A 13961-nucleotide genomic window follows, 5' to 3' on the forward strand; every position below is an offset into this window, starting at 1 on the left:
GGGTTTGTTGCTAATCAGTGTTTGTGTCCTAAATGTTTAGGTGCTATTGAAAAATCTTGGATATACCTTCTAGCTTAAAATTGCTTATTAAAGAATTCATATTCTAATCATTGCAGTGGGAGAGTGATGGCCAAGTGACATTTGGTAGGCTGTCATGCCTGTGCAGCACAGAAAATTTTGGGAAGAGAGATGGGGTAGATAAAAATGCCCAGGAAACTGTTAAGTTTTAAGAAGCAGTTTCAAGGTCAGAATTAATAGTAACACCTGCATTTGTATGAAGTGACATAATCCTAGAGAGTATTTAAGAAATTAAGAAGAGGGAGTGCACCATATAGCAAATAAGAAAAAAAGTTGATGCCAAGTTTGGCATAACGAGATCTGTAAATGAGAAACTTGGTTTATTGTTCACCCCTTCCCTTGCCTACCTCCCCTCAATGGCAAGCAAAACACTGAATAAACAAATATTATCTGAACAGATGTCCCAATTATACCCTGAGAAAACTCACCTGTGAGATTGCTCTTGGTTTAAGGGGTGCTTTCACTAGAAACTTTTGCATATAGTTACTTAATACCTATCATCCTGAGGCAAGAATTGGATTAGATTGGTTACTAAGACGTTAATCAGGAAAGAACAGAAAGTGCTTTAAGTTAGAAGTCATAAAGTAACTGGAACTGTAAAAAGTTTTCTTTGTTGCTGGTAGTTTACGCCTTGTTACTGCTATCTAGCCTTTGGTGGCTGGCTCTGGCTCAGACCTAGGAGGCTGAGACCAGCTTCTGGCCCTGATACCCAGACAGCAAGATGAAATCTTAAAAATGAAGTATGAGTCAAATCAATTTGACATTGAAGTGACAAAAATAAGCCATATTAAATCTAGGAAACGATAAGCTGTCATTTGCCTAGTATCCTGTCTGAAAATAAATATGGAACTAGATGTCTTGAACACTCACAAGATTTTAAAGCTTGTTAAAGACAGTTTTCCTTGAAAACATACTGTTTTCAAGGAAAGGTAACTTGGTAGTATTTCTTTTTCACCTCCTGTGGAGTTTATGTTCATGGACAGACTGTTTTGTATTCGCCTCAGTTGTGGAAATTGACATTTTTCTATGAACTTTTACTTAATATAAATTGGCTTTTATCCTAGGATTGTTTTTTATAGCCCATCCCATTGCACAAATGAGGAAACATTTTGATAGCTTATAAGGTACTGGTATAGGCATCGTTCACATGTAAAGATCTGTAAGGGTATTTCTGATGTGCTTTAAAAGCCTAAACCAGAATAAACTTACTAAGGAAGGCATAAACTTGTATCTTCAGTCCAGGTCGTAGTTGCTGGTATTAGATATAAAACACATCTTAAAATCATTAGTTTCCATAATTTCCTTCTTACACATTGAAATGTTTTGAATCTAAACTTGGTCATTGTTCATATTTCTGGGGCTCTGGACTTTATAAAAATGGGTTTAGGTTTTAACATTTTAGTAATAGTTAATGAAAATAAGGGTGTATGTTAATGGCAATGGCCTGGCAATAAGTTGCAATGCTTAGTTTATGTATTGGAACTCTTGCTTATGCGTGAGTTTTAAGGGACTGTTAAGTTAGTGCTTTGAGTTAGAAACTTACCAACTGCCTCATCTCTAAACAGCAATTTGGATTTATTAGGTTAAACCACGGTTTCTTCAAATCATTAATTGCCTTAACTAAAAAATAGGTAAAACTGCAATATCCTTGTGATGTGGAGAGCCTTTATCTTGGGTAATTTTCAGATGTGACTCTTTTTGGCCCTGTCATTGCACAACTTCTGTGCTAAAACATGCAGGTAATAGATCTAGCCAGTTCAGTGCTTGAGTTTTATTTAGGCTGCTCTAATCCCTAGTTCTTAACTTAGTACTACAGGTACATGTTTACAAGACACATAGTAAAATTACATAGTCCACCTAACTCCTGTTGAAGTGACATTTGTTTTATTAATCCATACTAATCTTGATGTTTGAAAAGTAAATCCTTAAGAATTTGGAAATGACCTACAGTACTGATGGATGTAGTATGTGTCCCCTAGTGTGTTGAGGTAGGAAAAACATCAAAACCCAGCATCCCCAAGTACCTTAACATTAATCTTAAACTATAAACTTGTGAATTTGAACAGGAAATAACCTACCTTAACATACAATTTTTATATATTTTGCTGATTAGGTATGCCATTTTATTTGGTGGTCACATTTAGTAAATTTCAACCATGCAGATAGCTGGATCTCAGAAAATAATAGCTTTAGGTAGGAGGGAAATGGCTAACAAAGATAAGTAGGCATATATACTTTCACATCTTAGCCGATGGACTAAAGATACAGGGTGATAGGATATATTCAATTAGTTTGCCCAAGGAATTAGTCCATGAGGAATGGTAGACTGGAAATAGGTGGGAATATTACTCATAATGTTAACCAGAATTACTCAAAAAAATGTAACACCTGTAAATTGCGCAGTTAGGTTGGGAATGTGCTGTCCACCTGGGAAGCTGAATAAGTACAACTTTTTGGCATTATGTAGACAGTTGGTGCTTTCACTGGCGATTGTAGATCCAATATTAGGGGAGAAAATGTTGCAGATAACTGATAGGCCAGGACATCTATAATCCGTTTGGTTAGGTGAGTTATTGGGACAAGAACTTAATCGTGTGTTTAATGTGTAATCATTTTATCACCTAGGAGTATTACAATTTTTTTTTTCCTTTTCATGCCAGGAATCAACATGTACTTGCATCTTGACAAGGAACAGGGGTTTTGCTTTTAAACAAAACTGGATCTGTGGGTATGAGAAACTATTATAGTTGAAAGTGATGTGGGAATACCAGTCCAGGCAAATGGAGAAATGTCTTATGGAAAGTTAATTTGTTCAGTTAATTTGTTCAAATAATTTCAGTTAAAATCACAGCGCTACACCAATGGCACAGCAGTTATTCCTGAGCATGCCCAGCTTGGGTATCTGCACAACTGGATGTTATGAAGGGACTACAGGCCTGGAAAGCTAGCATAGTGTTTAAAAGCTGTAAACACTGAACTGTTGTGGCATGTTCTTTTCTGCCAATCCTCTAATACTCCATTCTGTGCTCTTACAAGAAGTAAAAATACTTTATACTTGCCAAGCACTTGAGAAGCACTGCCACAAATTAGTATCAGCCAAAATTTTTTTTTTTTTTTTTAAAGCAAAAGCAATCAAGAACTTTGAGATGGCCACTGTAGACATTTAACTTGCGTGGCTTTCGTGAGAACGAAAAAAGAGATGCAGAGAAAGTGAGATAATACCTCAGAAGAACAGTTGAAGCTTACTTGAATGACAGGATAACTTTGTACTAAGGATAACTTAGTAATGACAGGATAACTTTGTAATAAGTAGTTGTTAATAAGGTATCCTTTCAGTTGTCTGTAGTTAAGGGAGATGGGAGAGTCACGGTCAAGAACAACAAAAGGTTCCAACTTACTTTTTTTTTTTTTGAAAAAATAAAAAATAATGTGCTGATTTAAATTTCATCTCCTTTTCCTTAGTCTGTCCATGTGAATGTGCTGTGTGGAAGAGTAAAAGGGTCCAAGTAAATGTGTTCCAGTGATTCCAATAGGTATTCCAAATTAATTGCTGCTTGTACATTTAACACGTGTTATACTGGGCTTCCAGGATCACCTTAATTAGAACTCTTATTTTAAAAAGGCAGGGGAAAGAAAGAAATTAGTAACTAGGTGCATAGATTTGTTTGTAACAGGAAAGAAAGGTTCTCTAGTATCTCCTTTGCATACCTGAAAGAATGTGAGGTATTTGGTGGTATGTTAGCAATTGGTGGTCCTCTTGCATAGGTTAAAGGCAGTACATGCAAATAGAGCCAAGTCCCTTTAAGGTTAAATCCTTATTCTAATGGTTCAAATTCCTTCTATTTAATGTTATGTAAGACATTGTTTCAATATCCTCCCTACTTGTAGAGTTGAAATACTTCCTTACAATATTCTAATACAAAGATAGCTAGGATACCTATGTCCTTGAGTTCCCAAAATCTTTCTGTATCTGTATTAAATGCACAAATGCTTTTTGTTAGCTTATAATAACTTGGAAAATGATCTTTTTGGAGAATGAAGTGATGTAAATTTACATCAAAGTACAAAAAGATCAAGAAGTGAAATTTAAGACAAGGACTTTGATTATGCTAGTCCAGAGCATGTACTTTCTTGTTGCCCTGAAATTATTTAAAGACTTAATAAGAAGCTTAGAAGAAATTAGTTTTTCCCACTACATACTTGAGAATAATGTATTTTGGTGAAGTGAGAGGACTTGGCTGCTGTACTGACTGAAAATGTTAACTACCAGAGTTTCCTGAGTGAAATACAGTTCTACTCTGTCAAATAAAAGCAATCTCTAAAGACTTGAAGAGCAGACAACTTAGAGTAAAAGGTAAAAACTCAAAGCCATTTCTGTTCATTGAGAAAAAACAAACTAGAAAGATGTTTTTAAAGCAAACTTAGAATTTAGATAGTAGAACACGTTTCATTTCACGTGACTAGTCCTTGTCTAAGGGGGAAGACGTTTTTTATGAAAACCCTTTAAGAAACCAGTATATGCAAATTTGAATCCCCCAAGGGTAGGCCATATATAATAGCTGTTTTACAACTTACAGAACTTAGTAAAAGTTATTCCTGGAAAAGAGTAGAAAAGATAGCTGCCTGTTAAGTCCATGTGAACATTTAGTGAACAATAGAAATTTTAATTTAGTACTTATAGTCACTGGTAGCTTTCTCAAGATAAAAATACTTGGAAAAAGTCATCTTTTAATCTCCAGAAAATAAAGAGTGGTTGAAAAGACTCAAATGTTTGCAACACTGATCAGTAGTGCTCACATTATGAACTTTAAAATGTAATACTTTATTAAAAAACTAAGCTTTTTTGTCCCTAAAGCTTGTCTTAAAAGAAAATTTAAATATGGAACTTAATGCACAAAAATAACATGTGTAAGATACCAGTATTTGGGTGGTAGAGGATATTATATATTATTACTGACCTGATTTTATGACCAATGGACCGTATTTTAAGATGCTTCCCAAAGATATTTTATTCTAGAGTACTGTTAAAAACCACAGTTAAAGCAATCAGTAATTTTTCTACTTTCCTCATTAAGGTATTCTGCTTTCCCAAAGTAGTTTACGTTAACATCACTTTCAAAGGGGTGTCTTAATCCCCATCCACCACAGATTTTTACCTAGGAATAGAAGGATTCAAACCCTATTTGATCCCTAGCTTTTTGCTGAAAAGTGCATAAACAGGAATCCTGAATTTATTATATAGACCTCCTCGCATTATAAAATCGAAGCAAAGGGAAACCAGCGATGGAGTAGAGGTACGTAGACTGAAGAGATGCTTGCAAATTAAATAATGGTATTAGGGATAGTCAGATTTCTTGTTGGCAAACTTGGTCAATAGAAATCACAAGTCCAGAGAAAAGCTTAATTTTAAATTCCCTGAGGTTCTTTTACTGAGATGTAAAGCAAGTAGTCGAGGAAAAACAAAGAGGGAGGGGTGAGGGAATGGGGGGAACTGCATAAAGCACTTAGAGGTAGTTAATTAAAGTAGGTATGATAAGCTGCAAAGTTTTAAACCTACTAATTGCCACAATTCTATTTTAATCAGCTATTTAGCTGGTACCTACCGCTATATCACCTAGTGTGAAATTTCGGATTTAATGGAATAATGAAGGAAGCAGTGCAGCTGGAGGCTTCAAGTGGGCTTGGAAGGTAGGTTACTGTTTCAGCTTGAGTTTGGAAAGTGTAAGCTTTTGGGTGAGAGGGACTAGTGAACATTTAGTAATTAAACTAACATGTGTTGACTGCTTTATACCAGACACTTGGTTGGGAATGTAAAGATAGGGTTCTTGTAGCACAAGTCAGTGACCAGTGGAAGTGCCAACTACTGTTAGTGGAACATGAAACAAAGTAGTGAGAGCGCCTAAAAGGTGGTGATGATCCTAATTCTAGAAGTTAGCAAGAGAGTAGAAGGTTATAGAGAAGGAGGCAGGAAAAGGGCATTATAAGTGAAGTGAAAAAATTTGAGCAGAGGTATGAGTTCAGTTCATGGTGGCCAGAGGTACACTGGAGGTGGGACTGGCAAAACTTCGCAGTTTGAACTTGAAGTTGGATGGCAGAGTGGAAGAAGATTGGACTGGAGGGACCAGAAGTGGAAGTGTCAAGATCAACTTGGAGGCCTTGGAGGTCTGGTAGCAATGTTTTAAGGGCCTAGAGCATGTTGAATGGTCCAATAATTCATTAATGCATTTTGTATCATTTTAATAGGTAAAGAAAAAGTGCTAATGATTTAAGTTTATGAATTGATATTTGAAAAGTAATCCAAATAAGTAATTATATTTAAACTTCTGTTTTTATCCAGGTCTCCAATTTATGCAGTCATTCTGCTGTGAAAATGAACTAACCTTGTTATTATTGAAGGCCTTGGAAATTTTTACCAGCTGAGAGATTTTTCTCTTACTCAGGGTAAGACGTAATCATAGTGTGCTAGAGCTGGAAGGGACTTGACTTACATAATCCATTTGCCTGATTTCATGTTACATGTTATCAAACTGAAGCTGAGAACGTAAGTGGCCTGCATAGCTTAAATATCAAATTTGATTAGTACTCATGAATTCCTCCACCCCACCCCAACTCATGCCTTTTAAAACATGAGTGACTGTCACATGGAATTTTTAACATAATTGTTTAAGATCAATTTGAATAATACAGACTGCACCCAGCTCTGATTTGTGTCAGTAACGGCAGGCAGATGATCTTGCAAAAACTTACTTCTCTTTTCTAATAACCTTCCCTTGTTAATGTCCAAGTCTTTCCTTTGGTGGCTGCCAGATGATTAGGATCAATAAAAATCTCTTAGAACATATATGCTTGACAGTGTCACTCATGATAGGGCATTTGGTAAACCATATAGCTTGTGTACCCTAACCCTTATAATGACAGCCATAAGAAGGTGAGCATGGGAGGGAAAATGCTACTGCTCTTATGAAGTGAACTGGAGCAGGCCCCTACCTATCCTGAAAACGGATTCAGAACAAAATAAAGTTTCAAAACATCTCTTCCTTGATCTGTTTAGCTCACCCATGATAATCAGTAGGACCAGTAATAATGCCATAATCCTATCCACTGGTGTCTTCTTTCATACTTACCATTCCTTAACCAGAAAGGTCTCTAAGCCTGTGTTTTAAGTAATGTTGATATTTATTAAACCAAAATTGATGAATGAATGAATAAATGCTGTGGACTTAGTTGGGTGTTGGGTGCTTTTTAAAAATGGCAGCCAGTTGAATTATAAATGTCTTTACATAAATGAAACAACATGTAATTCTGCAGTATTTTCCTTTGCACCAAACAAGTTTCTGAAAATATTTTTATGTGTGCCATGTACATATTTAAGTTCTACTTAAAAATAAAAACCCTGCATACATCCCAAAAATATTTAGAGCAGCTAAAATCCACTTTTCCTTTCTGAGAGATGACTCACCTGTTGAAGTGGAAGAATAGGGTCAAGCAATGCGTACATTTTAAAAATAAAAATTGCAGAGTGACGACCCATTAGTTTTAAGTCTGATATAACATCACTGGCTTTAGAAATCAGAAAGTATCCCCTCATTTTTAACAGGGTACAGTAATACAGTTGTGATTTTTGTTTTTAAGGCAAGTTTTAACATCGAACTGAGATTTTATTTCTTGAAACGTCAGGTGTACTCACTGCTTACTATAAGGAAACACTTTTCTAAGCATGATAAACACGAGGTTTATTTTAAGTATGAGTCCACTATGTGCTATACTGACAGTAGATACAGGGGCAGAATAAGTTTGTAAATACTCATACACATGTAAAATGACAACAACTTACACATACTTTATTTACTTGGTTGAAAGCCTTGTGGTATATAAAATGCTTTCTATAGTTGATCTCGGCTTTGTTCACACCGAAGTGAGTTGTATCTGGGTTTTCTGTGCTCAAGACTGCTCAATTGCTGCTGCTGCCGCTGTTGGTTTGTTTTCTTTCAGGATCAAGGTGGGTACTTTCATATAAAATCTTGTTTTTAATTCCTTCTCTGGCAAGTCTTTCCTGGATTCTTAGCTTTGCATAATTATACCTACAATGGAACCTAGTAAGGAGAACATGAATAAATTGATATAACATACCTGTAGAAACTAATTTGAAATTTGTAATCAAACATTTTAAATGCTTACAGATGACTGTCAGTGGTTGTGAACACATTCTTAAGGTAGCATTTTCAGAGGTTATGCCATAGGTAGGGATTGAAATGAGCATTAGGATAAGATAAGAGGTTGAGGCCTTCCTAAATGAAGTATAAACCCTGACATGGCATTAATGCAGTGCCTAATGCCATGCATTCATCTGTTCATTTGACAAATGACACAAGATGTGTGTGTATATATACATATTTAAAATATTAAAGGCAGTCCGGCAATATCATTTTGTAAGATAAATTTCAGTGAGGGTGGGGAATCTTAGTGGGAGATTGCTCTGAGTAGAGCATGTCCTTTGGAACTAGATAAACCTATTACAATCGTGGATCTTCTTGAATACAAGTAGCACACATACCAGCATCCTAAAGTCACCAAGATAAATCCTCCTATTCCAACATCACATGATCTTCTAATTCTACCTGTCAAAAGGAAGCATATACACTGCACGTTATTATACTTCCTCTAAGAAAAAAAACTTCAGAGAAACATGTTTTTTATGCATAGAGAAAAGCAGATACTCACTAGTTAACAAAAAGTGTCCGAGGCCAGCCACAACAGATCCTAATGAGCCATACAATGTCGAATCCCGAGCACAGGGGATGTTTTCAACATCTAAAATTCCTAGGAGCTTAAAGGGCTATGAAAAATAAAAAAAACTTAGGTCGGACAAGAGAATATTTTATTTTAGGGTGGTTTGGCAAAGATTAAAACCATCTTTAATCATCCTGCTTTGGTATATAATATGAATCTAAAATGGAAACCCTGAGAATTTGACCAGAAAGTAAGCAGGTAGGGTAAATTAAACCTAAATAGATTATGGTACCATGGTTATGCTATAATTTGTTAATCAACTGGTTTGGAGATAAGGTAAGGGCATACATTATTTTATGAGCTCTTTAAACATCTGTATGAAATCATTTGGGGGATTTGGCTATCATTGAAATTTAAAAGCAGCATAATTTCCTTCTAATAACCTGAGATGCATAGATGGGAAAGGTGAAATTGTCCTAACCATGTTGCTTATATTAGTATACTGCTGTTTTAAATTCCTTTAAGGAGGACTGCAGATTTTCTGTGTTAACTAGTAACAACACATCAGTTGTGTCTGTAAGAATAAATACTTTGTGTTGAGACAAATCTCGTCTGTTTCTTGCCTGTGATATGAAGTTGCCGTTGATTGTATTTCTTTGTTGATAGTACATGGTAACCATACCTAGGTGTGATGAAAAAAGCTGGAAATCTAGAGGGCTGGATTTTATTCTCAGCTCTGCCACTAACTTCTGTAACCTGTAGGACATATTTTTTTATCTGGCCTGCAATCTGTAATGAAGGGGTTCAGCTAGGTGATAATTTAAGTTCCTTCAAGTGCTAAAATGAATGGTTTTTAAATTCTTTATATAGTCTTCATTGGATTTATGGATTTGTTCTCCCTCATTAAAAAATACTGCCACTTTAAGCATAATTTTCCAACTTGAATGTCTTGTCACTCTCACTCTGTACTTAGGGGTTTTGGGAGGGCAGGACAGAATTTTTTTTATAAGGCACGCTTATGTTTTGCTACAGCATTCTCCTATTCATAAAAAAAAAAAGAAAACGTAAGTTACTGTTTTCAGTTAATGTAGCTTTTAAAAAGGAAGCCACTTGTCCATTCTTTGGGATGAGATATACCTAGGTGGTAATATACTGTAAGGGAAAAAGAGTGGAAGAAATGGGAAAAGGACAGTAAAGGGTAAGTCAGATTAAAGGTTGGAACATGAAGGTATTGTGTTTGCCTTGGCTCAGGCTTCTGCAGGAAAGACAATGTGACTCAGTTCCTAATAAAGCAAAAGTTATACACTCTTGGATCATTATGTTCCTTTTTTTTTTTGCCTCTGTTCCCCCCCCCAACATGTTTACTTTATGAACACAGCAGGTGCTCATTGAAGTTGCAGACTTGAATGTTAAAAGGCTCTTTAGTACAAATCTTCATGTACAAAGAGGTTGGGATTTAATCCTGCTTCTAGGCTTTTCATTTAATTTAGCAAAAGATTGTTTCTCACCCTCAGGTCAAGAGCCAGGTGGAATTTATGGCCCCGAGGGGAAGGAGGGTGTGATCTGTTCTGCAGCTAGGCCATTGCCCTGGGGGAAGGATGCTAAATAGACTGAGATGGGGTGGTGGTGTTTAATGTTAGATCTTAGAAGCCAGTGAGACCAGCAGTTTCTGCCATGGGGTAGAATGTTAAGATGGCTTTCACATTTAAGCAGAGAGAAAGAAAGGAACTATCAAGTGTTGGCCGCAGCATGCCAAACACTGCACATCTCTGCCAAAGACAGCACTTCTTTCAAGGCTTCTGGGCTTTTTCATTTGGATTCCGTTCCAAAATGGAGCCCTAGTGTGACCCCAGGATACACCAGAATCTGCAAACTGCGCCGGGGACAAGTGTGTAAAATAAACTTGCTGGACATCTGAAATGGTGCTTAAATCAGCTAGGCAGGTAGCTTTCTAAGCTTTTTAGAGATTTTCAAATCCCACCCTCAGATTGACTCAATAGGCCCCGGGCATTGATGTTTAGGAAACCGCCCACCCCCCAGATTGGGAGAAACGCTGCTTTAGAGATTTTAAAAATAAAAATTTGAAATTGCAGATAATGGAATAATCCAGTTTATTTTGAAAGATAAACACATCCTTTTTAAGGGGTACCTTCTAAAACCAACAATGTGGGTTAGAGGCCAAGGATGCTACTGCTAAAGGTCCTGCAATGCATGTATCACATACAAAACTGCCTTGGTCAATGTCAGCGCCAAGGTTGAGAAGCCAATGCTTGTCGAATTAATCTCATAATTTAGAGGTGCCAAGGACCTATTAGTGCCCGGCCCTTTATATCCCTTGTTTTTAATTCTCACAACCTCTTTGTGACATTTTCTCTGCAACAGGTTCAGGGTTTAAGTAGAAGGCTAATAAGTGCTGGCAGAGTGGAAGTGGAAGTCAGTCTGACCCTGAATGCCTGTCATTCCCACTGCAGCATTTAATAAATCCCTTTGGTTTTTTAGTAAACACTAAGGTTCACATATAGAGTAATAGAACTGAGTACATAACTGTAGATCTGCAGTTTGTATCAAAACTGGGTAAGGATGTACAAAGACTTTTTCTAGTAGGGAATTTTCAGCCTCCTGGTAAAGTTGGAGTTTAGACTGCTGATGACTTAAAAGCAAGTATGGAATACTGTAATGAAGTCTTGAGCTTATATTTTTGAGAGTACACTGAACTTTGATTCTCAGAAATGGAAATAAAGGGTCTAAGCCTGAAGTCACTGAAGTTATGTTTGTAATGTTCAAGGCATTTAACATTCCTCTTCCCTAGTTGCCTGCAAACTTAAGGTTCACCTGCTATTAACAAAGCCTTTAAACGTAAACTAAAATTATAGACTTTTTTTATGGTAAGCTAATGTTTTTAAGCTTAGATTTAGAAAGGCAGCCTTACCAACACACCTTGATGGAATTAAAGGAAGCTCAAAAAATTTCTAAGCCAGAATGCCAGTTTAATAATTTATAGGAAACATCACATCAAATCAGAGCTACTTCATTTCCCACTGTTAAATTTATCTGCATCAGTGCTCATATTCTGCCTTTCCTTTTGTTTCAAAGGAGGAACTGGCCCTACTCCTATTTAAAACTAGTCCTCACTTTGCAGTTGATTACTTTATCCACTCTCAAAAGACTCTGCTTCTGTGGTTATCCCATCTTTCATTTGCATTACTTGTTTTTCCTCCTTTTAATAATCTCCACTCTAGAAACATACAAAATAAATCCCCCTCTCTTGATACCCTTTCCCCCCCAAGCCACCATCCCATTTTTCTGTTCCCTGTCACTGCAAAACTGAAGTTACCTGTGTGTGCTTCTTCACTTACAAACCTATGCTCCCTTTAACTTGCTTCAACCAGACATTTACCAACTGTACTCGACGGAAACAGCACCACTGAGGTTTTCTAAAAGACAATCGTTTTGCAAAATCCATCATACTTTACATCTCAGCACATGTGGCACAGATAATCATTTGTTTTTGAAACATTTTCTTTGGCTTCAAATACACAATCAAAAAAATTTTTCATGTATTTCTTTTCTGGATTCTCAGTGGGTTAAACCACCCTCATGACCCTAAAATGACAGCAGTTGTGTCTATCAAAGGTGAACAACCAGATACAAAAAGGATGAAAGCCCCATTCAAGATCCCAGTGTTCTCACAAAACAATCTACAATTTTGTGTTTGTAGTTACGGTGCCCCTTGAAATATGTAAGTTTCAAACAAGGGTACATTTTGTTAAAGTAAGCATATTCCAAATAGTATGTGAGACGTTAAAAACAGAAAAGGCGCCAACAGTGTATAAATTGACAAAAATTTTTGAAAACAAATATGGAAACAATTTACCCAACATTTATTCATAACCATTTGATGATCTAGGCCAAATTTAGATGGAAAATTCCCCAGAGAAGCAAGAACACTGAATAAGTGATCAAAATTTTCAAGCTGAGCAGAGAATAGCTTAAAACTATAGGTGCAGTGTGGCACAGTGTGGGTCTTAAATAAATATTTGTGGATCTAATTGAGCCAACATTAATCTCTCTATGGCTTACTATTTAAAATTGTTTCTTCTTCCATTACCTTTTTTAAACACTTGTTATTTACTCTGCATTGAGGATGTAAAAATTGGGTTCCCTGCTCTTAAGACACAAATTAACTTCCAGTATAATGTTGTAATGATCCAGCAATGTACAAGGTGTCCGGGAGATAGGAGCAGAAGCACCTCAGTCTCTTGAGTCGGGAAGCCCTTCAGGGGAGACCAGCGATAACCCTGTTTAACTTTAATACACCCGGAGAGGAAAGCATGAGAAGAGTCACACGGGTTAGTTAGGTGATGACCTTTGTTATCACAGGCCGAGAAATTCGGATTTATCCTGAAATCAATGGGCAGCTACGACTTGGTTTTAAGCAGAGAGGTGGAATTATGCATTTTACAGGGTAGCCCACAAGGACGACTGTGGAAGGTGAAGCGAGAAAGGCAGAGCAGGAAGACCTGAATGCCAGCCAGCGAAGCTATTGGTTACATATGATACTGCATACTCCACGTGGTCGAGTGAAAACAAGGTTAACGGGGGAAAAAATCTCAATCTTTTCATCATCCTCCTGCTCTGGATATAAATTCAGTCGAATATAACCAAGTTCTCATTCCCCAGCATTTACCGATTCCTGTTAAGCGTTGTGAAGTATACAGCCTTAAAGACAAGGCACCTGTCCTTAGCTTTTAATCCCTCTCTTTGCTGGTAAATTACAATACGAGGCCCCGTCAACAAAACTTTCTTTCCAAAGGGATCAGTCTTGTGCCCTGCAGTAAGCTATCGGTACCGGTCCCCTCATCCTCCTAGTTTGGGTCAATTAAATCGTGGCAATTAAGATGAAAATGTCGGGGGGTGGGAGGAGGGGAGCTGTTCGATTGCAGAGAAGCTAATGACACGTGCTCCCGGCCTGGGTCTCCCAGCTCTAGGGGCCGCATCCTTAGGCGCCCCCCGCCCGTGCTCCGCCCGCCCCGCCGCAGCCCGCCGCAGCCCGGATTACCTTCCCCTTTCCGGGCTCTCCGGCCTCCGGCGCAGCCGCCATGGGGACAGTCGGCGCCTCCACCCCGCCCCGTCGCAGCCGCTGGCCGCCGTGA

At 37.4% G+C, this 13961-nt stretch overlaps 1 protein-coding gene and 1 long non-coding RNA gene across 2 annotated transcripts; one reads left to right on the forward strand and one right to left on the reverse strand.

The window, feature by feature from the left end:
• Window positions 1–7: 7 nt before the first annotated feature.
• On the forward strand, window positions 8–7301 carry LOC112405803 (uncharacterized). The gene is made up of 2 exons (XR_003004430.1): window positions 8–5766; window positions 6416–7301. It is a non-coding gene; the product is annotated as an uncharacterized LOC112405803 (long non-coding RNA).
• Window positions 7302–7794: 493 nt separating this feature from the next.
• On the reverse strand, window positions 7795–13953 carry COX20 (cytochrome c oxidase assembly factor COX20). Its single transcript, XM_024754352.1, has 4 exons — window positions 13868–13953; window positions 8800–8914; window positions 8633–8696; window positions 7795–8171 (listed from the first exon to the last, which is right to left on the reverse strand). The coding sequence occupies exons 1-4, from the start codon at window positions 13907–13909 to the stop codon at window positions 8030–8032; spliced, it is 363 nt and encodes a 120-aa protein (XP_024610120.1). The 5' UTR covers window positions 13910–13953; the 3' UTR covers window positions 7795–8029.
• Window positions 13954–13961: the final 8 nt, after the last annotated feature.

The sequence above is a fragment of the Neophocaena asiaeorientalis genome, unplaced genomic scaffold (genome assembly GCF_003031525.2).
Source record: "Neophocaena asiaeorientalis asiaeorientalis breed wild unplaced genomic scaffold, Neophocaena_asiaeorientalis_V1.1 scaffold524, whole genome shotgun sequence".
Taxonomy (NCBI): domain Eukaryota; kingdom Metazoa; phylum Chordata; class Mammalia; order Artiodactyla; family Phocoenidae; genus Neophocaena; species Neophocaena asiaeorientalis.